The 23,782-nt window shown below is 57.1% G+C and overlaps 3 protein-coding genes and 1 long non-coding RNA gene across 4 annotated transcripts; all 4 read left to right on the top strand.

Moving 5' to 3' along the window:
• The first annotated feature begins 254 nt into the window (after positions 1–254).
• LOC150066156 (uncharacterized) lies at positions 255–1,236 on the top strand. Its single transcript, XR_016534824.1, has 3 exons — positions 255–350; positions 564–637; positions 1,117–1,236. It is a non-coding gene; the product is annotated as an uncharacterized LOC150066156 (long non-coding RNA).
• A 2,557-nt stretch (positions 1,237–3,793) lies between these two features.
• Positions 3,794–8,700, top strand: LOC150066155 (epididymal-specific lipocalin-5-like). The gene is made up of 7 exons (XM_090329414.1): positions 3,794–4,172; positions 4,399–4,535; positions 5,261–5,340; positions 5,876–5,980; positions 6,121–6,222; positions 6,326–6,560; positions 8,589–8,700. Exons 1-7 carry the CDS (start codon positions 3,939–3,941, stop codon positions 8,698–8,700), a joined length of 1,005 nt encoding a protein of 334 aa, XP_090185540.1. The 5' UTR covers positions 3,794–3,938.
• Positions 8,701–13,337: 4,637 nt separating this feature from the next.
• Lcn6 (lipocalin 6) lies at positions 13,338–18,153 on the top strand. Its single transcript, XM_090329251.1, has 7 exons — positions 13,338–13,552; positions 13,712–13,851; positions 16,432–16,502; positions 17,305–17,415; positions 17,546–17,647; positions 17,804–17,829; positions 18,009–18,153. Exons 1-7 carry the CDS (start codon positions 13,463–13,465, stop codon positions 18,027–18,029), a joined length of 561 nt encoding a protein of 186 aa, XP_090185377.1. The 5' UTR covers positions 13,338–13,462; the 3' UTR covers positions 18,030–18,153.
• A 242-nt stretch (positions 18,154–18,395) lies between these two features.
• On the top strand, positions 18,396–20,557 carry Lcn10 (lipocalin 10). Its single transcript, XM_090329252.1, has 6 exons — positions 18,396–18,662; positions 19,084–19,223; positions 19,486–19,556; positions 19,673–19,780; positions 20,023–20,121; positions 20,399–20,557. Exons 1-6 carry the CDS (start codon positions 18,540–18,542, stop codon positions 20,425–20,427), a joined length of 570 nt encoding a protein of 189 aa, XP_090185378.1. The 5' UTR covers positions 18,396–18,539; the 3' UTR covers positions 20,428–20,557.
• Positions 20,558–23,782: the final 3,225 nt, after the last annotated feature.

Here is a 23,782-nt window from a genome sequence, read left to right as displayed (position 1 = left end):
AGACTCACTAAGGTGGAGAAGACCAAATGAACCCTGGGGGAGGGGGCGGAAGCCTGAGGAAGAGGGCTGGGTGGGTCCCGGCAAAGCAGGCCTGGCGGGCCACCGCTGGGCCACACCAGCTTCCAGGTGGCTTCTCAGGAACCAGGAGGCCTCGGATTGGCTCTGCCCACCGCCCCACCTGTTTTCCTGAGTGGAGCCCTGGGGGAGTGGGGAGAGGCCTGGAACCCCGGCTCCCATCTCTGCCCCAGGCCGGACTCAGGACCCAACTCCCGAGGCCCTGCGCGCCTTCCGTGACTTCTACCCTACTGTGGGGCTTCAGGATGACATGATGGCTCTGCTGCCCAAGTCAGGTGTGTGGTCAAGGCCTGCTGGCCACGTGGGCAGCAGGCGGTCTTCTCGGGCTGGAGACCTGTGCAGACCCCTGCTCCTCAGCGCCCCTTCACTCCCCAGCACAACCCAGGCCTGGACTCAGGCAGGCTGGCGTGGGGGGGGACGGCACTGCAAGAGCCCGGGCGCAGGGCTGGGGGCTGTGTGAGCAGCGCAGATGTGTCTCCCTCCCACAGACATGTGCTCCCCCGGACATGGCGGCACCCTGGCACCCCCAGAGACCCAGCCCAGCCCCTCCCAGGAGGGGATGGTGAGAGCTGCATCCTGGGGGTGGGGGGCTGTGCAAGACCCTCAACCTTTTCCTCCCAAGACCCCCAGCCCTCTTCCTCTTGGGTCCACCCTCTGTCTGCCAAGCCTCTTGTGGAAAGCCCTTCCTATCCTCTCCAGAAGCTTGCTTTGGCTTCCTGGGGCTGCTGGTGGAGGGGGATCCATGGCCTGTCCTGGCGTGGCGGGGTGGGGAAGACCCATGGCTGCTCCTGGCGTGGTGGGGGTGGGGTGGGGGAGGACCTGTGGCTGCTCCTGGCGTGGCGGGGGTGGGGGAGGACCCGTGGCCTCTCCTGGAGTGGTGGGGGGTGGGGGTGGGGGAGGACCCGTGGCTGCTCCTGGCGTGGCGTGGCAGGGGAGGACCCGTGGCCTGCCACAGTTGAGGGCACGCTGGCTGACCAGCTTGTGGAGAGCAGCGAAGGTCTGGATGCGGGTGGACGTCCCATGTGTGCGTCTTCTGTGCAGGGTGAGCTGGGATCCGTAACCCTCCGCAGCCCAGCGTGGAGTGAGGCCCCAACCCCGGGGCCGCCCCAAACCTCTCAGCCTCCACCGTAGTTCCCCCCCCCCAGGAGCTTCCCACACCCAATAAACAGACTCTGCACCTCACAGCCTCTGTCTCTGTGCAGGTAATGGGGGCGTCATCTTGACCCAGCGCCCCTGGGGTGACCGAGGCAGGGAGGTAGCCACTGGAAGCTCTTCTGGTGGCAGGGTGGGGGGGCAGCCAAGCCTGGCTGCTGTCAGGAGCCACAGGGAGAGCTGTGGGGCCACTGGTGATTCACCCCACATCACGGGCTTTGCGGGGCACAGCCGCTAGAGGGGGTGCAGGCTAGTCTGCCGTCTGCCTCCCGCCCCAGCTGCAAGCTCAGGCGTAGGCTTTAGTTGGAGAAGTGGCAGTCTACTCTGTCTCACCACTGGCTGGCCACTTGCTGGGTGGCAGCTCCCCTGGAAGCCTGTGGCTGTCTCACAGCGAGGCACGGAGGCAGGGGAGGGGCGAGTTCCCCGGGGCCACCCAGCTGGCAGGTAGCCAGGCTGTGATTTGAAAGTGGAGGTGAGCTACGCTCTACCCTGCTTCGACTGAGAGGAGGCCCAGGGCAGCCCCGACCCGGGGATCTGTACCCACCCAGCCCAGGGCCACAGAGAGCCGGTGCCACTTACCCCGCTTCCCCTGTGCTGCCGAGACTGCCTTTCCTGTCACTGCAGACCCTGGCACATCAGCCAGGGGCAGCCACTGCATTTGGTATCCAGCCAGCTCTGGCTACTCCCCTAATGTCCCCTGGGCAAGCTGAGAGTCCCTCTGGTGTCCGTAGTAGCCTACCCACGAGTGCCTTCAGCTTCTTGAGCCCCTTCAGCTTGGAGCAGGAGCACTGACCAGGCAGGGGCTGCCGGGGTACCCTGAGGCCCCTCCCAACCCTGTGATCCTGCCTCCCTGCTGTTCCAGGGCCCTGGGGGCGGGATCCTGGGCCCTAGGCCACTGGGAGGAGGCTTCTTGGCCGGGCGCTCTGTGGCTCTTTACCCCTGTTCTCATTTGCAGGGAACGGGAGGAAGTGAGGGTGGGAAATGGGGAACTATCATTCCTTAATCATCTTCCCAGGGTGAGTGCACACAAATAATCACGCCATAAACCAGAGTGGCTTTGAAAATAAACATTTTTTTTTGTCTCAAAAATAGTCTTAGCTGGGCGTGATGGCTCACGCCTGTAATCTTAGCTACTCAGGAGGCTGAGATCTGAGGACCAGGGTTCAAAGCCGGCCCTGGCACTGTGCTCACCAAATTCTGATCTCCAATTAATTAATCACTAGAAAACTGCAAGTGGCGCTATGGCTCTGGGGTAGGGCAGTAGCCTTGAGCTGAAGAGCTCAGGGACAGCACCCAGGCCCAGAGTTCAAGTCCCATGACGGACCAAAAACAAAACAAAACAAAACAAGTCTTCCTTGAGGCCGGGAGTGTGGCCTAGTGGTAGAGTGCTTGCCTAGCATTCAGAAGACCCGGGTTTGATTCTTCAGTGTCACATACATAGAAAAAGCTGAAAGTGGTGCTGTGGCTCAAGGGGTAGAGCTCTAGCCTTGAGAAAGCCCAAGGGCAGTGCTGAGGCCTGAGGTCAAGCCTTAGGGCTGTCATGCATGTGTGTGCATGTGTATTCCTGCGTGTGCATGCGTGTGTGCATGCATGAGCATGTGTGTGCGTGTGTGCATGTGTGTGCATATGTATTCATGTGTGTGTGCGTGGGCATGTGTGTGCATGTGTGTGCATGTGTGGGCATGTGTGTGCGTGCGTGCATGCAGGCACACTCAATCTTTACAGCCTGAGAGATGCCAGCTGGCTTGGTGAAGTGAGAGAGGATTGGGATTCTGCCCGGGGTTATAGGTGGTGTCATCACAGGAGAGGGCCAGGACAGCCTGTGTCACTGTGGTAGGGTCACAATACCCACCGTTGTCCCCACAATGAAGGTGTGGGGTGCAGTGGCCTCTTAATCCCTGTTACCTGCCAGCCTGGGCCTCCAGCACAGGGAGCCAGGCCCAGCCCCGATCGGGGGCTCTACAGGTTATGAGCAGACAGGCCAGGGCAGCTGGAGGGGCGGGGGCTGCTCTGTCCCTGTGTGGTCCTCCCCACTGTGGCTGTGTTCATGCTGTGTCCTCACGTGGTCCTCCCCACTGTGGCTGTGTTCATGCTCTGTCCTCACGTGGTCCTCCCCACTGTGGCTGTGTTCATGCTGTGCCCTCACGTGGTCCTCCCCACTGGGTCAGGGGTGCTCCAGTCTGAGGTGGAGACTGCCAGCCCTGTCCCCCGGAGAGCATTGTGGGTAAAGAGCGAGCATAGTGGGGTGGGGGCCGGCAGCTGCCAGCCTGGGATGGCACGGGGGTGGGGTTCACCCGGCCATTCGCTGACCGCAGTGGCTCCTCTGGGTACTCAGCCGGCAGCAGTGGGAGCGGAGGGGCCCGGAAGCTCTGTCCTCTCCTCGCTGCCCTCAGCCCTGGGACCACAGACTCCGCCATGCGTGACTGGTGCCTGGCCGTCCCGGGCCTTGGCTTCCTGCCACAGTTGGCAGGCCTGGTCTCCACAGGTCCTCAGTGCTCTGGGCTTGTGATCAAGGTCTACAGAGGGCCTTGCTGGGCACCGACTGCCTGGCAGGGGTGAAGGTGGTTCCTCGCTCAGCACGACAGTGGCAGCGCGCGTTCTGAGCGGGGGAGGGCTTGCATGCGTGCATGGCTAGCGGCAGGAAGCTGGAGGCGGCTTCCCCAAAGCCTGGCCCTCTGGCCAGTGGGTGAGCCACCTGTCTGGTCGGTGCCATGCTGCCTACTCGTCTAGTGGGGCTTCCTGTGGCCTCTCCGAGCACCCACCGGGAGAGATATAAAGTCCCGAGGCCCGCGCCAGCCTGCGTGTGGCTTGGCTGTGGGCGCCGGTCCCAGGTGTCTGCTGCCAGGTGCATGGAGGGAAAGGCGCTCGTCGCCCTGCTCGGGCTGTGTGTGGGGCTGGCCGCCAGGACGCAGAGCGCCACGCTGCAGGACTTCGACTTCTCCAAGGTAGCCACGGCACAGCTCTTTCTGGGGCCTGGTTCTGCTCACAGCCAGCTTGGAAGGGGTCAGGACTTCATGTTATGGGGTACTCTGCACCCCTGGAGGGAGGAGTGTGGCTTGGCCCGGGGTCCCTGACTCTGCACCCCTGGAGGGAGGAGTGTGGCGTGGCCCGGGGTCCCTGACTCTGGGTACTAGTAAATCTGCTCTGTCCTCCCGGCTCACTGTCTCCTAGTTTTCGGGCCTTTGGTACGAGATTGCCTTTGCCTCCAAGATGGGGGTGCTCAGCTCACCTCACAAGCTGGAGAAGATGGGGGGCGTGCTGATAAAGCTGGAAGAAAATCACATATCCTTGAGCACCACCCACTTCAGGTGAGCGGGGCCCGACCTCCGGCTGGGACCCCCCCCCCACCGCCATCACCTGGAACTCTGAGCTAGGGAAGCCACCAGATTTCCCCGAGGTCCACTTTCCTAGCTCTGAGTCTGTGCGAGGCGACCCTCCCTGACTTGGTGATGTCCAGGACTGAGGGGACTACATCCAGGCCAGCCCAGGTCCTGCTGGCATCCTGGGGACCAGTGCCATGTCCCCAAAGGGACACCCAGGCCTGCTGGCACATGTGAAAATGGGGGTGTGTGTCCCCGTGTCCACCTCAGGGGAAATGTCCATCAGTCCTGTGTGTGCCCATCGAGAGGACAGCCTCCAGGCCTGCATGTGAGGACAGGGCTCATGGAGTGGGCGCCGGGCCTGTTTCCCCTCACCGCTCTGTGGGCTGCCTCCTTCCTGGGGGGGTTGGGTCGAGGTGCCTGCTGGCTGGTTCCTGGGGTCAGGGCTCAGCAGATGTTAGAGCGCCTGTTCCTGGCTGGGCGCTGGACTTGTGGGCCTGTCCATCAAGGCGTTTCTGGGTGTGAAACGTGGGGCCTGGTAGGTGCTGGCAGCATTTGGCAGTGCCTCTCGTTCTTTCCTCCCTCCCTCCCTCTCTCTCTGGGTCTGGCTCTGTGACTCACACCTCACCATGTAGACCAGGGTGGTCTCAGCCCTGGAGTGCTGGGACTAAGGGGGTGGCTGCCATGCCTGGCCGGGCTTTCTGTCTTCCCAGTGAGGAGGGCTGCGTGCTGGAACAGGTCTCAGCCTTACCCGGAGATGCTCCAGGAAAGTTCAAGGTTATCAGAAAGTCTGGTGAGGATGCCGTCCCCAGGTGTGGGGTGGCCTGTCTGGGTCCCTGGGGTCTCACCTTGTGTGTGTCTGGTCCTGGAGAGGCAGGAACTACTCCTTCTTGTGAAGACTGGACTCATGGAGTCTTATCCTGGCCTCTCCAGCCTGGAGCCCTCCAAGCAGTAACAGATGGCCAGGCCAAGACACTGGAGCTTGGCTGGGCCCCCCACAGCCACTGTCCATGCCTGTAAGGTCTTCCTTTGCCAGAGGTCAGCGACCTTTCCTTTGAAGTCAGGGTATGAGCCAGCATGCTTTTGTCCCAGTCAGTGGTGGTCCCAGCCCCCCCCCCCCAGAGAGTCCCTCAGACAGTCCATCCGACGGTCCATCAGACAGTCCATCCGACAGGCCCTCAGGTCCTCAGACAGTCCCTCAGAAGTTCCTCAGGCCCCCAGGCAGTCCCTGAGTCCCTCTGACAGCCCTGGGCCCACCCGCCCACCTCTCTGGAGATGGAGCCTCTCTGGGCAGAAGATGCTCAGTGTCTGGCTGTCTCATCTCCCAGGGGACAAAGAGATTGAGATCTTGGACACAAACTACAAGTCCTACGCCATCATGTGTGTCTCTCTCCAAGTAGCCGGGGACGTCCAGAGGATGATGAAGCTCTACAGTAAGGCCAGGCTGGGGTCTCCTGGGGGAGGGGATGTGCCATCCCAGCTGTGGCTGTGCCCACTTCCAGGGCCCCTCAGGGGACAGAGCAGGGAGGGGCGCCTGCCATGGCTGACTGGCTCCTCCCGCCCTTGCCCACAGGCCGGACTCCAGCCCACAACAAGGATTCACTGAGCAAGTTCCACACGGCGGCCCAGGAGCGTGGGTTCACAGGTTCAGACGTATACCTGTTCAAGGAAGACTGTGAGTAGGCCCTCCCACGCCGCGGCCCCCGCCCATCAGGGCCGCGACGGCAGAGCCCTGGCTGGCCTGCCGCCCCCACACCGCCGCTTTGCTTTGTCCACAGTGACCTGTCTGTCTGGGCTGCAGAAGGTGAGTGCCCCCACCCCGCCCGGGCACCCCGGATCTGGGGGCCACTCCAGGCCGAGCTCCATTCCTAGCCAGGAGACGTGGCTGTGCCCCATGGTGGGGGCTGACAATGCCCACCCACCCCTTGCCCCCGCCTCCCTTCAGGGGAGGGGAGTCTGTGCTCCTCAGCCCGGGCAGGACCCCAGGGGCCCAGGGGCCTGGCGGGGTGGAGGGTGGGGGGGCTCCCTGTCGTGTCAGAGGGTGGTGTGGGGCTGCAGGCCAGCTCTGGCCCCTCAGGCCCTGCCCACTTGAAAAGTGGGGCTCAGGGAGCCACGTGCAGGCCTCTGGGGTCCGGTGCCCTGTGCTCCCTGAGGCCAGAGGCCTTTCCCTTCCTTCCTTCTCGCCTCCCTTGTCTCCTTGATCTTTCGTCACACTTCCCTAGAACTCAAGCCAGGCCGGTGTCCCCTTCCACACGCAGGAGCCCAGCTAGAGGACCTCGTGCCCTGGTCTGAGTCTGAGGCCTGGGCCCCAACTCTTGTGCAACCTGCCCTGGGGCCACCCCGCTCCTGTTCTGAATAAACCTGCTGTAAATACTGTCCAGTGAGCGTCTGTCCTGAGGGGAGGGGACAGCTGGGCTGAGGGGACAGCAGGGGTGGGGAAGGACAGAGGGGTGGGAGGCGACAGTGGGGGTGGGAGCACCGTGGGGCTGGGGGTCAGCAGGCGATGGAGCAGGGGAATGGGGAGGTTGCTCAGCTTCCTTCCTTCCTTCCTGCCTTGCTTCCTGCCTGCCTTCCTTCCTTCCTTCCTGCCTTCCTTCCTGCCTTCCTTCCTGCCTTCCTTCCTTCCTGCCTTCCTTCCTGCCTTGCTTCCTGCCTGCCTTCCTTCCTTCCTTCCTGCCTTCCTTCCTTCCTGCCTTCCTTCCTTCCTGCCTTCCTTCCTTCCTGCCTTCCTTCCTTCCTGCCTTCCTTCCTTCCTTTTGTGCCTGGGCTGGCTTTGAACCTTGATCCTCAGATCTCAGCCTCCTGAGTAGCTAGGATGACAGGCGTGAGCCAGCGGTGCTTGGCTTTATTTATTTATTCATTTATTTATTTTTAATTTTTGGTCCATCACAGGGCTTGAACTATGGGCCTGGACGCTGTCCCTGAGCTCTTCAGCTCAAAGCTACATCCCTACCCCTGGGCCTGGGCGCTGTCCCTGAGCTCTTTAGCTCAAGGCTACCACCCTACTCCTTGAGCCACAACACCAATCCCTGGCTTTTATTTATTTTTTATTAATTTACTTTATTGTTTTTCTAAAGCTATACAGAGGATTTCCACTCCCTGGCTTCTGTTTTTTATTACTTTACTTTCTGGTTATCATAGCGCTATGCAGCGGGTTTCCATTTACATGCGTAGGTAATAAGTACATCTCTTTCCTACAGTGTCATCTGTCCCCTCTCTTCCGCTCTCCCCTTCCATCGCCATCGTCTTGCAGTTCACTGTCTTCCCGTCACTCCTACACTTTCTCATCCTTTTTCCATGGTCTTACTTTGTGGCAGTCCCAGAGCTTGAACTTGGGGCCTACTCTCTGCCCCTGAGCTTTTGTGCTCAAGGCTAGCCCTCTGCCACTTGAGCCTTAGCTCCACTTCTGGAAGATAGTTTATTGGAAGATAAACACAGAAAGCCATAAAATCTGGCATGCAATTCCTTGATAGTAGAGCTCAGAATACAAGGGCAGCCAGACCAGGTGGAGACATCCAAGCAGTAAAAAGCACCCAAGAATGAGCTCTCCTCCCTCCTCCCTGTGTCCGTCAGGGTAGCACACGGAAACCAACCAAGACGACAGGTCAGTTCAAACAGCAGCCGTGAAGTAACCAAGGTCAGTGGTTACTCACGCATGGCCCTGTGCGACCATGCGACTTTCCTGTAGGTGTTGAGACTCTAATGGCCACGTTGCTTGCCAAGCCCAGTCGAATGGCTGGTGACCTAGAAAAGTAGCCTGTGAGCTCAGGCGGGTCGCTCTCTCTCTATAGGAACGGCCCTGGCCAGTCAGTGGGATTCTCCATGCTCGGCTCCGAATAAAGCTTTGTCTGACCTCCGCTTTTGTGTCAGTCTCATTCTTTGAACACAGACCCCAACAGTGACTCTTTCAAGTTTGTCAGATTTAACTTTGATTCTTAGTTTCAGGTAAGCCCTGCTTAAAAGCTATTTTTATTGATCCTATTGCTTCAATTGGGAATAAAGGGGGCACAGACTCTATCTCCCCCCTGATGTGGGATTCAGCCAGCTGGGACATGTCATCCCAGCAACCAGCAAGGAGAAGCCTCTGAGCCCCACCTGGACTGTCCTGGCAACCAGCGACCACAGAGAGACACTGGGAAGCCTGCTCAGCTAAGAGGGGACGGCGTCAGGTCCTGCGTACAGCCACCTGGTGCTTGTCCCCTTCAAATGAACCAGAGCTGGGAGAGCGAAAGAAAATAGTTCAGCTGGGCACGGTGGCTCACACCTGTCATCCTAGCTACTCAGGAGGTTGAGATCTGAAGATCGAGGTTCAAAGCCAGCCCAGGCACAAAAGGGCCTAAGACTCTTATCTTCAATTAACTTCTAGAAAACGGGAAGTGGGGCTGGGCTCAAGGGGTAGAGTGGTAGCCTTGACCTGAAGAGCTCAGGGACAGCACCCAGGTCCAGAGTTCAAGCCCCACAACCAACCAAAATGAGAGAGAGAGAGAGAGAGAGAGAGAGAGAGAGAGAGAGAGAGAGAGAGAGAGAGAGAGAGAGAGGGGGGGGGTGGGGGGAACGTGAGTGCGTACGTGTGTGGGTGAGTCAACCTTTGTGGTCACTCCTGGCAAACAGCATTCCTCTGAAGCAGCTGGGGACTGACTGATACATACTAGGTGCAGTATGAGGACTGGGGGTGGGGGTCTGACCCCTGATCTTGGGGAAAGAGCCCAAAATGGCTTTCTTTAAGCCATATCTAAAACTGGGTTCTCACATTCCCCACTGGTTTTAGTTCCAAATCAAATCATTGCTGGCGGATTCTACAGCTCGGGTTGGGAGGGGCATGCGGTGAGAATCGGCTCTGCCCCGGATCGGGCGCTCAGAAGTGGAAAAACACCACCCTGCCCTGGGACATGAAGACGAGCTCCACATCAGTGCACCGATCCTGACCCATTTCCCTCACAGCCAGCATAAGTACATACCAACTTTACTCGTGAACTCCAGGTTTCAGACATACTCACACCATTTGCTGCATACTCAGACTCCTTGAGGTTTGTCTTCCACCATGTAACATATAAGACAACCCTTACTATTCAAATCCTTTCCTATTCGGGGAAAACAATTTCTGTTCCCTCAATTCCTTTCCCAGGGCTTTCTTTACTAACTTTTCCTTAAAAAACATTTCATTACTGGATTTTCCTTAATTTATATTGTGGATTAACTTTATTTTATTGTTATTTGTGGGCCTTGAACTCCCGGGCTGGATGCTGTAAAGTTAGCGCTCTACCACTTGAGCCACAGTGCCAATTCTGGTTTTCTGGTGGTTAATAGGAGATAAGAGTCCCACAGACTTTCTGCCTGGGCTGGCTTTGAACCTCAGTGTCCTGAGTAGCTAGGATTACAGGCTGAGCCATGGGCACCAGACTGAATTAACTTTTCGACATCTTGGTTTAATTAACTTTTACACACATTTATTTGTACCCAAATCTGATGAGTCTCTTTGTGGCTTGATTTTTTTTTTTTTTGCTAGTCCTGGGCTTGAACTCAGGGCCTGAGCACTGTCCTTGAGCTTTCTCAAGGCTAGAGCTCTACCACTTGAGCCACAGTCCCACTTCTAGCTTTTTCTGCGTATATGGTTCCGAGGAATTGAATCTGGGTCTTCCTTCATACTAGGCAAGCAGTCTACCACTAGGCCAAACTCCCGGCCCCAACTTTAGCTTTTTTTTTTTTCCATATATTTTTTGTTGTAATTCATAGAAGGGTTACATGATATTTGCCAGATAGAAGGTGCATTAATTCCCATACACTGATACCCTTTCACATGTCTTGGTCCCCATTTCCCTCCCCCACCCCTCATCTTGTTTTCCCCATTCCCTATCCAATTTCAGATAACCAAATACAAATATATCTGATATATCAGGTAACAAAGTGACATAGTGTAACAATATGAGATAACCAAGGGAAAGCAAAAGTGATGAGAGGTAACATAGTATCTGAAGAACAACAATCATTCATTATATGGCTTATGTTTACATCATATTTTAAATGACAAGTTTAACAAACAAGTGTTCAAGGAGGGAATCTCTAATTACATTCTCTGGGACTTAGTATTTAGAACTTAATCAAAATTAGGCTAAGGGTTTGTAAGTCATAGAAACATATCAATTTATGAAATAAAACATTATGTCTATAGAGTCATAGGTTTTTTTTGTCTATATAGTTATATTTGTGTTTCCATTACCATGTCCATTGCTTTGGGTATGCAGTTATTGAGTCCTCACTCTTGTACTCTTTGGATTTAATAACCGCATATTAAGGAGACCATGCACCTTTTGTTCCTTAGGTCTTGACTTGTCTCACTCAGCATGATTCGCTCTAGATTCATCCACTTCCCTGCGAATGCCATTATTTTATCTTGTCTGTTGGCTATGTAGAATTCCATTGTGTATATATACCACATTTTCTGTATCCATTCATCTGCAGTAGGGCATCTGGGTTGTTTCCATCGCCTGGCTATTGTGAATAGTGCAGAGATGAACATAGCTGAGCAGGTGTCTTTATAATATCCTGGGTCATGCTGTTCAGGATAGATGCCCAGAAGTGGTATGGCGGGATCATAGGGAAGGTCTATTTTCAGTCCTTTAAGGAACCTCCACACTGCTTTCAGAGTGGCTGAACTAGTCTACATTCTCACCAGCAGTGCAGTAGGGTTCCTTTTTCTCCACAACCCCGCCAGCAACTGTCATTGTCTGAGTTCAAAATCTTGGCCATTCTTGTTGGGGTAAGGTGGTATCTTAGGGTTGTTTTTATTTGCATTTCCTTTATGAGCATAGATGATGAACATTTTCTCATATGCTTTTCTGCCATTTTAATCTCTTCTTCTGATAGGTCTCTCTTTAGTTTCCTTGCCCATTTAGTGAATGGTTTATTGGGTTTTTGGGGGATTAGTTTCTTGAGTTCCCTGTAGATACTGGATATTAAGCATTTGTCAGATGTATTATTGGTGAATATCTTTTCCCAGTTGGTTGGCTGTCTCTCTACTTTTGCAGCTATGTTTTTATCTGTACAGAAACTTTTTATTTTTAGGTAGTCCCATTTATCGAGTCTCTCTCCATTCTGTTGTGACCCTGGGATTCTGTTCAGGAATATTTTGCCTGTGCCTATGAGTTCCAGTGTCTCTCCTACTTTATCATTTAGGAGTTTCACAGTTTCCTGTCTGACGTTGAGGTCTTTGATCCACTTTGAGTTAATGCTAGGGTCAATTTTTAGTTTTCTGCATGTGGCTGCCCAGTTTTGCCAGCACCAATAATTGAATAGACTGTTTGTTCCACTGTATATCTTTGGATCCTTTGTCTAATACAAGTTGCCTATAGGTATGTGGTTCTATTTCTGGGTCTTCTATTCTGTTCCACTGATCTTCTGGTCTGTTTTTGTGCCAGTACCAAGCAGTTTTTGTTACTATGGCTCTATAGTAGAGTTTGAAGTCTGGTATTGTAATATCACCAGCATTGCTCTTTTTGCCCAGAATTGTTTTGGCTATTCTAGGTCTTTTCCAACTTTAGCTTTTTATTACCCACTATCGCAGGTGACTGGCAACTCCCTGACCCGTTGTGCAGTAGATAGGCATGGACATTAGAAAGGCCTGGCTACAAACCGGCGTGGCTACAGACCTCCGGCTCTTTTTGAAAAGTTGAACACAAGTGACTCCAGGATCTGCCACCATCTCTGCCATCTGCGCAGAGCCTTGCTGCCTCTGGAGGCTCCATCCGCTTTTGCTCCAGGAGTGTCTTCACGCTGGAATAAATGCCCAACTGGCATTTCCCTTGGTCGGCTGCTCGACTTGAACTTGGGGCTTAAGTGCTATCCCCCAGTAAACCAGCTCAAAGCTAGCATTCTGCTGCTGGGAGCCCCAGCACTTCCTCCTTCCAGTACTCTGCTGGCCAATCGGAGATGACAGTCTCACAGGGACCTTTTTCTGCCCAGGCTGGCTTCGAACTGCAGTTCTCAGATCAATGAGTCACCTGTGAGGGGGTGAAATTGGGCCAAGGCCGGATGCCGTCCAGATGGGTTATCTCGCTGGGGCCTCTGGACGTAAAAACCTCAGAGTGGAGAAGTCCACAGAGGAATGGTCAAAGGTGACAAAGGAGTCTTTATTAGCCTGTGGTGACTGTCCTGTCCTGGACTTTGGTGTCTCAGAACTCAGAGCAGCCTCAGCCACCAGTGGGACAGGCAAAAAACCTCAGTCAGGTGTCGAGGTGATTTTGCAAGCAAGCAAGCGGATTCACAGGAGCTAAATGTGCCACTAGCCTTATCATAAGGTCACATCCTGGAGCCATTAGGGGCACTGTCAGATCTGTGGGGCGGCGGGGAAGCCATCACTTCCGCAGGAGGCAGATGGACCGGGAGTGGATGGAAGTCTGAATAAAAGACTTTGGGGGGAACTTTTCGTATTTTTATTGATCAACACAAAACACGTGTAAAACCGCAGCTTCTGGAAGAACCACTTGTGCTGGCGCAGACTGTTCCCGTCTGGCCCTGAGCCACAGCGCCCCGGCCTGGCCCTGAAGGGCAGAATCTGTGCCCAGACTCAACGGTGAAGACCATGGGCCTTGGGGAGGGAAGGAAGGAGAAGGCTTCGGGAGGCGCCTTCTGGAAGCTTCTTAGGGGAGGGCAGTGGGAAGAGGAGCAGGAGCGGGCTCTGCACCCTGGCTGGGGACGGGCTCTGTGCTCCCGCCGGGACTCCCTCTGGGCTCTGCTACGCTCAGGCCGGGCTGCAAGGCTGCGGCTGTATAAGGCGCCCCCTTTCTCACCACTTTGCCAGGAGAGGTCAGCTGGTGTCCCGCGGTTAGAAACGCCCACCCACAGGCGTCAGAGCCCCATCAGTGGTTCTGGGCTGGGACCTGGCCCCGCAGCCTCGGTGAGGGCTGACGGCTCTGAGAATGCGGACGCTGCTGCAGGCCATCCTTCTGGCGCTGGCCTCTGTGCCCAGGGCCATGGCAGCATGGCTGGGAAGGCTGGACCCTAACCAGGTGACACCCACCCGGGCAGCAGGATGGTCCAGGAGGCCACACAGCTTCTGGGTCCCTCGGGCCAGCCTGGATGCGCTGGGTGGGAAGGGGTGCTGAGGCAGAGGATGGCCCTGAGGCAGGGGGGCTGACGACTCTCAGCTGACTTCCGTCTCTGCACAGCTTCTGGGGCCCTGGTACGTCCTGGCTGTGGCCTCCCAGGAGAAGAACTTTGCGATAGAGAAGAATGTGAGGAGCATCGAGGGCGTTGTGGTGACTCTGACGCCAGAAAACAATCTGAGAGTGCAGTCCTCCAGGCGCAGGTGAGTGGCCAGAGCCCCGGGCTTCTGAGCCAGGCCAGCCTCCACCTGCTGAGCGGGCAGGTGGTCTGCGCCCACCTGGCCTGGGCGGGCCCCACCTGGGCTCTGAATTCTTCCTCCCTTCCCCCTCTGAGCCACCCTCTTGTGTTGACCCCTGGTGTCGGGCTCCTGCATGCTGGGCCTGGCTGGTCCCTGGCTCCTCAGCCTGCCTCTGGCTGCCTGCGCCCAGGCCTCAGAGTGCTCGGGCACAGGGCAGCTCCTTCTTCCTTCACCCCCATGGGAATGAGGTCCCTGAGTGTCAGCTGCCCTCGCAGGCTCAGCCTGACCACAGCCAGTGGGCACATTGGCCTCAGGCCTCCAGGAGGGTGGTGGGACTGGGGGTCAGGTGAGGCCAGTGTCACAGGCTATGTTTGGCTCTGATGGTGTTTGCCTCCTGGTCAGCGGGCTGCACAGGCAGAGCCTGGACCACTGAGGAGGACCAAGGCCAGAGAAGCCAGTCTCCCATCCAGAGTCCTTCCCCCGTGTCTGCTGTCAGGACAGGGTCGGCCCTGTTCACTGAGCTGGGCCTGGCCACTCACTCATGGTTGGAGATCTTGGCTTCACACAAGGCCCCAAAGCACAGTGGCCGGGTGAGCTCCGGGGAGGCAGGCGAGCTCCGGGGAGGATGGCGAGCTCCAGGAAGCCGTGTGGAACCAGCAGACAAGGGAGGAAGCTGGCAGCCTGGGGGCCCGGCCAGGGCAGGCCCAGGCTCACCAGAGAGCCGGGCACCGTGTTTATTTCCTGTGACTTGGATTTATTCACTGGCTGCTGAGTTGGAAATACACTGGCAATATTGGCAGGGTCTCCAAGAGCCGGTGATTCTGATCCGATCCTCCCTCCTCACCCCAGGGCCTTGACTTGTGGTCAGAGAGTGTGTCACACCGTGGGGCGGCACCATCGACCTCCCCAGACGACAGGAGTAAACACTGGTTCCACCCCTGACGCACCCCACTCTATGTCCTGTCTCTCGGGGTCTGACTCGAGGGGCTTCAGATTGGGTTCTGGGGATAGTCTCCGGGCATCCTTTCCAGGGGGTCGGGTCTCAGATATTCTGTATGTTTTTCTCGAGTGCTTTTTACTGCTTCAGAGGGATCCTCAAATATCAGGAACGTTAGCTGCTTGTTTGGGATAAACTGACTCGCTGAGTCGTGTGCCAGTGTCTCACGCCTGTAATCCTTGCTGCTCTGGAGGCTGAGATGTGAAGCTGGCTGGGGCGCGAAATTCAAATGCTTAGCTCTACTTCACCACCAAAGGCTGACCGTGGAGGAGCCCTAGCTTTGAAGGGGGGAGGGGAAAGAAAGAGCCAGGCGCAGTGGCTCTCGCCTGTCACCCCAGCTACTCAGGTGGCTGAGATCTGAGGATCCCTTGAGCTGAAGAGCTCAGGGACAGCGCCCAGGCCAATGTCAAGCCCACGACCCCCAACCTTCCCTCCCCGCCAAAAACCAAGAAAGAAAGAAAAAGCCCAGACCCTGAGTTCAGGCCCCAGACGGCCACAAAACAAAAACAACAACAAAAAGTTACAGGGCTGGGAGTGTGGCCTAGTGGTAGAGTGTTTGCCTAGTACGCATGAAGCCCTGGGTTTGACTCCTTGGTACCACGTACAGCTGTAACTGGTGCTGTGGCGCAAGGGTGGAGTGGTAGCCTTGAGAAAGCCCAAGAATGGCGTTCCGGCCCTGAGTTCAAGCCCTGGGACTAGCAAGAAGAAAAAAAGGAAAAGAAAAAGAAAGTTGTAACTATGTTTCCAGATTTTTCCATTTTTCTTGTGTTATCAAGGAGATTTTCTGCTACAATTTTTACAGGACCCTTTCTTCTGAGTCTCTGGGTGCCGTGACAGGACTGCAGGAGCCTCCTCCACTCTCAGCACTGAAGGCCTATTTCCTCCTTGGTCTCCTCCTCCTCCTCCTCCCTCTGTCTGTCTGTCGCTCTTATTTTTTTGAGACAGGCCTCACTACTCAAGATCTTGTCTCAGCCTCCCAAATGCTGGTGTCTTTCACTTATCAGGAATGTTTCCCTGGGAATAAGTGATTGTTGATGACCCGTCTTCCCTTGCTGATACAGAGTATGTCCTTTGTCTAGCTCCAATGTCGACGATATATATTTTTTGAACCTTTTATTCTGTTCCTTTGATCTTTTTACTTGTCTAAACGCCAAGGTAGTGATTTCTGTGCCTTTAAAATGCGCCTCACTTTCTGCTAGCCCTGCTCGTGCTGGAGTTTTCCTCTTGGAACTCCCTAGGTTCTCCTTGTCTTTGTCTTACCCCCTGCTCACCTTTGCTTGGTTTGTCTGACCAGCACCACAGGTTTGTTGGGTTGCTTGCTTTTAGGGACTGAGAACTGGGGAGCCTTCCAGGCAGTTTGTTCCTGGGTTGTCTCCCCCGAGCCGGTACCTGCTCCTCACAGGGCTCCAGGGAGTGCAAGATGGAAACTGAGGCACCAGGAGGGAGGAGAATTCCCTCTGCGGCCGCCCTGGCAGCTGGCTAAGTGTGGACAGCTGGGCCTGAGCTCTGCAGGTCCCGACACTGGGTGGGGGGTCTGTGCTTTCCAGAACGGATGGCTGCCACCAGAGGACCGTGGAGCTACTGAAGCAAGAGTCCACCTGGGTATTTGAGAACCCCTGTGAGTGTGATGGCCCCGGGGCCTCTCTGGGCAGTGCTGGTCTGGATAGTGGGTCCCCAGGTCCCAGCTTGGTAAGCCAGGGATGGCAGCGGGATTCCACTCTGCTCCAGAGCCTTCTGAACAACTCTCCTCCTCCTCTCGCCTTCTCTTCTTCTTCGCCAGTCCTGGGGTTTGAACTCAGGGCCCGAGCTTTCTCAAGCCCAAGTCCTTGGGCTTTCTCAAGGCTAGAGCTCTACCGCTTGAGCCGTAGCACCAATTCTGGCTTTTTCTATGTATGTGGCACCAAAGAATTGAACTCAGGGCTTTATGTATGCTAGGCAAGCACTAGGCCAAACCCCCCTGCTCCCCGCCCCCACCCTCAGAACCATTCTTCATGGGGACCAGCGGGTGTGACTTTGTCAGGGGCTTGGATAAGAGGGGCTCGTGACTCAGGACTGCATCCCGCTGCCCCTCCCTCCCCTCCACATGGCCTGTACGGGGCCACAACCCGGGCCTTGGGCCCTCCAGGGGTGCAGGGTGTCTGGGAGGTGACTGCCAGAGCTGTGGTCAGGGTGCGGGACCCAGCTGTCCACTGGGTGCCCCAGATGGAGCAGGGACACACAGCCAGGTCCATCGGTCCATCAGTTCCACACAGCTGCTGTCCAAAGGCCCCATACAAGAGGTCAGGCCCAGGGAGAGCTGGGGCCTCGCTCAGGTCTGGGGTCTCACCCTGCACTGCCTGCCATCCCTGTGGCTGATGCCAGTCGGTGCCCTGGAGGGCGGCAGAGGCCCCAGCTCCCCCAGAACCCACGTGTGTTTCTAGCCCTGGGCGTGCTGGATTTCCGAGTTCTGGGCACCAACTTCAGAGACCACGCCGTCGTCTTCACACAACTGGAGCTGGAGGACGAGGTCTTCAGCACTGTGGAGCTGTACAGTGAGCGGGCAGGCTGACCCAGTCCAGGGACCGCGTCCATAGCCTGACAGGGGGCACACAGGGAAGCCTGCGGGGCGGGGTGGGGTGGGTGGCCCTCCCTCCAGATGGCAGGACCTGCCCCTCTTGCCAGGTCGCACGGTGGTGGCCAGCCAGGAGGCCATGCGGCTCTTCACCAAGTGGAGCAAGGACCTGGGTTTCCTGTCCCTGGAGCAACACCAGCTGCAGAAGGACCGTGAGTGACGCCTGGGGCTCTGCCGGGCGACGTGGGGTCTGTGCGCTGTTTTCTGGCTTCTGTTAGTCTGTGGGACTTCCGGGGATCCCCCAGCCAACAAGACCTGGGTCCTGGGGCACAGCCCGGTCCTCACAGCTGACCTGGCCTTGCTTTCAGTCACCTGCGCACACAAGATCCTCCAGGTAGGCTGCCACCCCGTGCCCTGCGCCCCGTGCCCTGCGCCCTGTGCCCCTCGCCAGCTTCCCGAGGGCGGGAGGGCTCTCCTCAAGTCCAGGCAGCCTTGGCACTGCAGTCCTGGACCAGAGGGCTGAGCGTGGGCCTAGCGCTGATGGCCCCAGCCCCACGCGTGTCCTGGTTTCAGGACGTGCGCGGTGCTCTGTGAGACACACTCGGCACACGGCGCACAGCGTGTCTACATGTCTGAGCTGGACCAGGCTGTGCCCTCCCGCCCCAGCTGCGGCTCCTGCCTGCTGCTCCCGCAGGACGTGCCCTGGGGCTCAGAATAAAGTGACTGCCAACCTTCCTCCTGTGTCTGGACTGGCATGTGAGGGGACCGGGACGGCCCCTGGCCCCGGGGTCGGGGGGGTGGCCCCAAGCAAAGGGATGGGAAATATGGTGGCACTACACCCGCAGAGCAGAGGATGTGAGGGAGCTGGCCCTGCACTGAGCCCTCAGACACCGGGCGGTGCCATCGTCTCCCAGACAGGCAGCGTCCACTGTGGCTGGCAGCCGTCGTGCCAGGAGTAAGGGCAGAGCCCAGAACCGCTGCCGCCTCCTCAGCCCTCCCGGCAGGCCCAGTGGCTCAGGGTGGGGTCAGACACCCACGGCCTGGCGGGGACGGGCAGCGGGAGGTTTCGGGGCGGCAGCCAGGCCAGGCTGAGGGCTGGTGAGGATGGGGCTCAGACAGGGGCTCCTGGTCCTGGCCCTGGCTGCAGCCCTGGGCCCAGTCCTGGCTGTGGGATCCCAGTCGTGGGACCACTTCCCCAGGGACGTCTACACCCTCAACTGGGAGAAGGTAAGCCTGGTCCCGGGTCCCCTGCACCAGGCCCCGGGGCCCCCACAGGCGGCTGGGACGGAGCCTTGGTGGCCTGAGCTGCAGCTGCCAGGGCAGCAGAAGCGGGGCAAGGACCCTGCAGGGCCCAGCTCTTCCCAGAGCAGCCTGGGAGCCACGGAGGCCTCTGCCAAGGGAGGGGCAGCGGGGAGGCCGCTGGGCGGCTGGAGGGGAGGAGGTCGGGCAGAGCTGTGCAAGAGTGAGGGGGGACCCTGGGCGGGGGGCGCTCACTGCCAGCCCGGGGCCCTCTTGGGGCCCTGTTGGTTGAACGCCTGCCTCTCCTCGCTGGTCTGGCTGAGGCGGGTGTCCCCACAGACGCGGGCCTCTGGAGGGGGCCATGGGTGCAGGAAGAGGGCTCACGCACCCCTTGCTCTGGGCACCCCAGTTTTCAGGGTTCTGGTACATTGTTGCCATTGCCACTGACGCCCAGGGATTCCTGCCCGCCAGAGACAAGAGGAAGCTGGGGGCGTGCGTGTTGAGCATGCGCAAGATGGGCCAGCTGAGGGTGGTCATCGCCCTCAGTCGGTGAGAAGATGGGGAGGCCAGGAGGAAGGGGGGTGATGGGGAGAGGAGACCTGCCGGCCAGCCTGACATCCCACAGGGCCCCCCCAGCCCTGAGGACACACCTGGCAGCTCAGCTCAGGCTCCTCCTAAGCTGGGAAAATTCCGATGTGACTGCCACCTGCCCCTCCCAAGCCCCCCCGACAGAGGCAGAGGCAGACAAGACGTCCTGGGGTGGCGGCCGGGGAGTTGGGAAGGCCCTGTGGCTCACAGCGCCTGCCCCCAGGTCTCAGGGCTGCCAGTCCCAGGTCGTGACCTTGAAGAAGGACAGGCGGAAGGCTCTGTTCCGGAACACCTGTGCGTAGGAGCCCCGGCGCCCTGGGCAAGGGGAGCAGACACCCGCCTGGTGGGCGGGTGGGACAGCCAGGATGGTCAGGCAGGCGGCGTGCAGGGGGCTCTGGCTTCTCTTGCAGTGAAGGGAGTGCAGGGGCTCCACGTGCTGTCCACCGACTACAGCTCTGGCCTGGTGTACCTCCGCCTGGGGCGGGCCGGCCGCCGGCTCAAGAGCCTGCTGCTCCTCAGTGAGTGTCCACGCCGCCCAGGGTTGGTCAGGGACGCCGTGGAGGGAAGACACGTCCAGGCACGGGGGTGGGCTGTGGGGCAGCGGCAGGGGACACCGGGCCAAGTGCCTGCCCCTGTGTGGTGCCCCAGCCTCTGCCATGGAGAGACAGAATGACCCTGGTGGGAAAGGGTGGGGTTCTGGTACCCCATACACACACCAGGACGGGCATCTCTGTTGCGATGCCTCTGATCTGAGCCGCAGGCAGGCAGGAGACCTCCAGCTTCACCAGTGTGAGGGAATTCCTGGACACCTGCTACAAACTGGAGCTCACCACCGAGGACGCCATTCTCCCCAAAGACAGTGCGGTCCCACCCTGGGCTCACACCCCCCTGGCCCCTGCCTCTCCCCTTGGGGGGACGGAGTGACCCAGGATCCCCAGAGCACACATGAAAGTGCCCCGTGCCTCCCTGGTACCTGCTGGCCTTCTGCCACCTGGGCTCATGCTGGCGTGAAGTGCCCGGGCGATGCCAGGGCTGGGGCCGGGGGCTGTCGTGGGAGGAGCCCTGTGGAAGCCGGCGGGCAGGCGGGGACAGCTGGCCCCCCAGCTCCGTCTTCACTGCCGCCTCTCTCCCCACAGCCTCCTGTGCCCACACCATTCGCCCGTGAGGGGCAGGGGCCTTTCTGCTCGTTCCCTTCCAGACCCCCACAGCATTGTTCCGGTGGCTCCAGAAGCTTGTGGTGACCATTGCCCATATGCCAGATCATGTGACTCTGGCTCTAACTGGAATGAATGCCATCTGGGAAGGAAGGAGTGTCCCCTCCCCCCCCGCCCCCCCCGTCCCCCCCCGACTCAGCCTGTCCTGCACACACCTGTGGGCGGCCACCTCGGGCCCCTAGTATCTGCTGTGAAATAGATTGTGGGTTGTCCACATCCGCCTTGCCCCGTCTTCTCTCTAGGCTCTAGTTCGGGGAGGCAGTCCAGGCGCTGTGCTGGCCGTGGGGCAGAGGTGGTCCTCGGCTGGCAAAAGCCCTTCCAGAGCTGCCATGGATGGACTGGAGAATCTTAGTCACATCTGATCCCTCCCTGCCCGCTGGTTCCTCCGTTCCTCCACGGGGAGTGGTGTTGGAGCTGGGGCAGATGGGGGGGCAGAATGAGAGTGCAACTGGGAGCGGCCCAGTAGCTTTTGAAAAAATCCAGAAGGTCAAGGAACACGGTGGACAGTGTGGGCAGGGGCAGGGAGAATGACAGCAAAGGGCTGTGTTCTGTTTAAGGGGATCGTGAGTGGACTTGGAGCTGTGTGGGGTGGGGTGACAGAAGGACTCTGGCTTGAGAGAATTGGTTGGGTGGAGAAGGCGTTGGAAAGGGCCAGCCAGCGCCTGATTCCAGGCAGTCAGGGTGTGTGAGCGGAGTGAGGGCTGCAGAGAAATGGAGGTGGAGGATGGGTCAGAAAAAGGTAGCGGTGCGGGTGTGGGTGCATCAGGAATAGGAGGGACCCGTTTGGGGGATGGTCCCCCCAGACTGAGCTTGAATTCAGAGTCCTCAGGGTGTCTGGGAAAAGAGCAGGCGGATGAAAGTGGGAGATAAAACGTTTGGAGACACTGTGAGGTCACAGGTGTCCTTGAGCTCACCTAAGGGGAAAGCAGGGCTGCAACCGTCAGCCACCATTGCATAACCAACACCCCCAAATCTTAGTGCCATAAAGCAACATATACTTATTCAGCTCTCAACTGCAGGTCAAATTGGGGCACCACTGTTGATCCTGGCTGGGATTTATCTTGTATTGTGGGTTTCCTGGAGATGAGTGGGGCTAGGGTCAACTCTAACGCGGACCCTAACCCAGGGGGCTGGCTCAAAATGAGGCAGGATAGCCTAGGGAAAAGGAGGTATGGTAAACAGCTACAAGGAATTCAAACACTCAAGCTTAAAGGGAGTCCATCTAGGGTTGGGGGTGTGGCCTGGTGGTACAGTGCTTGCCTAGCATGCATGAAGACCCAGATTCAATTCCTCAGTACCACATACACAGGAAAAGCCAGAAGTGGGGCTGTGGCTCAAGTGGTAAAACACTAGCCTTGAGGAAAGCCCAAGGACAGTGCTCAGGCCCTGAGTTCAAGTCCCAGGACTGGTCAAAAATAAAAAGAAGGTAGTCTATCTACTTCCCTTAAGATTAAGGGACCAAAGGCATTTGAGGAAACTGGGGCCTGGTGAAGGCAACTCAGAAATATGGTATTTGGAAAGAGAAGTGTCAGTGGCTCATGCCTGTAATCCTTGGCAGGGTCCCTGAGCTCTTCAGCTCTAGGATATCACTCTACTATTTGAGCCACATCGCGACTTCCGGTTTTCTGGTAGTTAACTGGAAATAAGAGTCTCATGGACTTTCGTGCCCTGGCTGGCTTTGAACCTCAATCCTCAGATCCCAGCCTCCTGAGGAGCTAGGATTACAGGTGTGGGGCACCGCTACCAGCAAGGCTTTCCAGCCTTTAATACTTCACCCAGGGCAACATTTAGGAATACGAATCACTTTAGCCACAGTGCCATCAGGTTTTCAGCATCTCTCTATAAAGAAAAAAAAAGAGAAGCACCTTTTCAGCCCGCTCATCCCTCACCTCTGGAAGAGAAGCCCACCCTGGCCCAGGCTAATCTTTCCAATGCCCCTTTCTCTTGATTTCTGACTGGAATAAAAACCAAAGCCATTCCAGACAGGTAGACAGAATGGACGGTGACAAACCTTTATAAACCTTTATACTCAAATTTCGGATACTTAACCCTAAACTTTAACAGTGGAAGGAAATAAACCCTAAATCCTCAAGAGATTTAATTTTTATTTAGCAAGATAGCTGATTTCAGTGCTAACAGCTTTTATGGGAAACATGTTCACAAACACGCACACACACACTTGTGCACAAAGGTCTTAAAGCACACAAATGAATATCAGGCACAGTAGGAGCCCTCCCTGACAAAGTCCTCAATCCTGGCAGGAGATTTGCACGTTTGCCATAAAGGAGAAGCAGCTCAAAGGAGACCCTAGGTGGATGCAAAACAAGGTGAGTGCCTGGAACGTGGGCCAGGGGGCCAGAGAGAGGGAAGGCCTGGCCCTGCCTAGCTCTGTCCACCTTGGTCCTCACTCCCTCAGGCTGCCAAGGAGAGCGGGATTCCCACTCTGGCAGATATGGGCCCTGCTGAGCAGCGAGCTAGCAGACGGGAAGGAGGAGCTGGATCCATAGAGCCTTGAGAAAGCCCAAGGACAGTGCTCAGGCCCTGAGTTCAAGCCTAGGACTGCAAAAAAAAATTCTATGCAAATATTACCACACAAGTGGGGGGTGGGGTCTTGAACATGGCACTCAACCAATCCCCTCTGGAGGGCCAAAACCACGTGTTAACACTCCATGTTCAATGTTCAATCAGGTTTCTAGACTAACCACATCAATTTTCAACAACTATAAAGACAGAAAAGGAGCTCCTTTGTCAAAGTCTGGGTTTGGGTGAAAGTTCTCCTCTTGGAAGCCCCCAAATTGGTCTTAGGAGTCACAGACAGCACAGCACCTACGTCAAAGATACTCAATGACTTGTTGAAAACTACGAAGTGCCTCGGTATTCTAGGAGACCAAGGGGAGAAATACCAGCCAGGAGGATGTCAATACGGTCTCAGAAATGATAGTCACGGGGCCAGGAGTTCGGCCTGCTGTAGAGTGCTCACCTACCATGCACGAAGATGGGGGTTCAGTTCCTTGGAACCATAGACATAAAAAAAGCTGGAAGTAGCGCTGTAGCTCAAGTGGTAGAGCTCTAGCCTGGAGGAAAGCCCAAGGACAGTGCTCAGGCCCGAGTTCAAGCCCAGGACAGGCAAAAGAAAAAAAGAAAAAAGAAAAGAAAGAAGGACGGGTGCTGGTGGCTCATACCTGAAATCCTAGCTACGCAGGAGGCTGCGATCTGAGGACCTTGTTTTGAAGCCAACCCAGGCAGGAAAATCCCTGAGACTCTTACCTTGGAGAAATTACTCAGAAATGGCCCGAGCAGCCCTGA

Source organism: Megascapheus bottae, chromosome 3, assembly GCF_031878675.1.
Source record: "Megascapheus bottae isolate mThoBot1 chromosome 3, mThoBot2.hap1, whole genome shotgun sequence".
NCBI lineage: Eukaryota > Metazoa > Chordata > Mammalia > Rodentia > Geomyidae > Megascapheus > Megascapheus bottae.
Note: the sequence above shows the minus strand (reverse complement) of the source record. Positions and strands in the feature narration are given on the sequence as shown.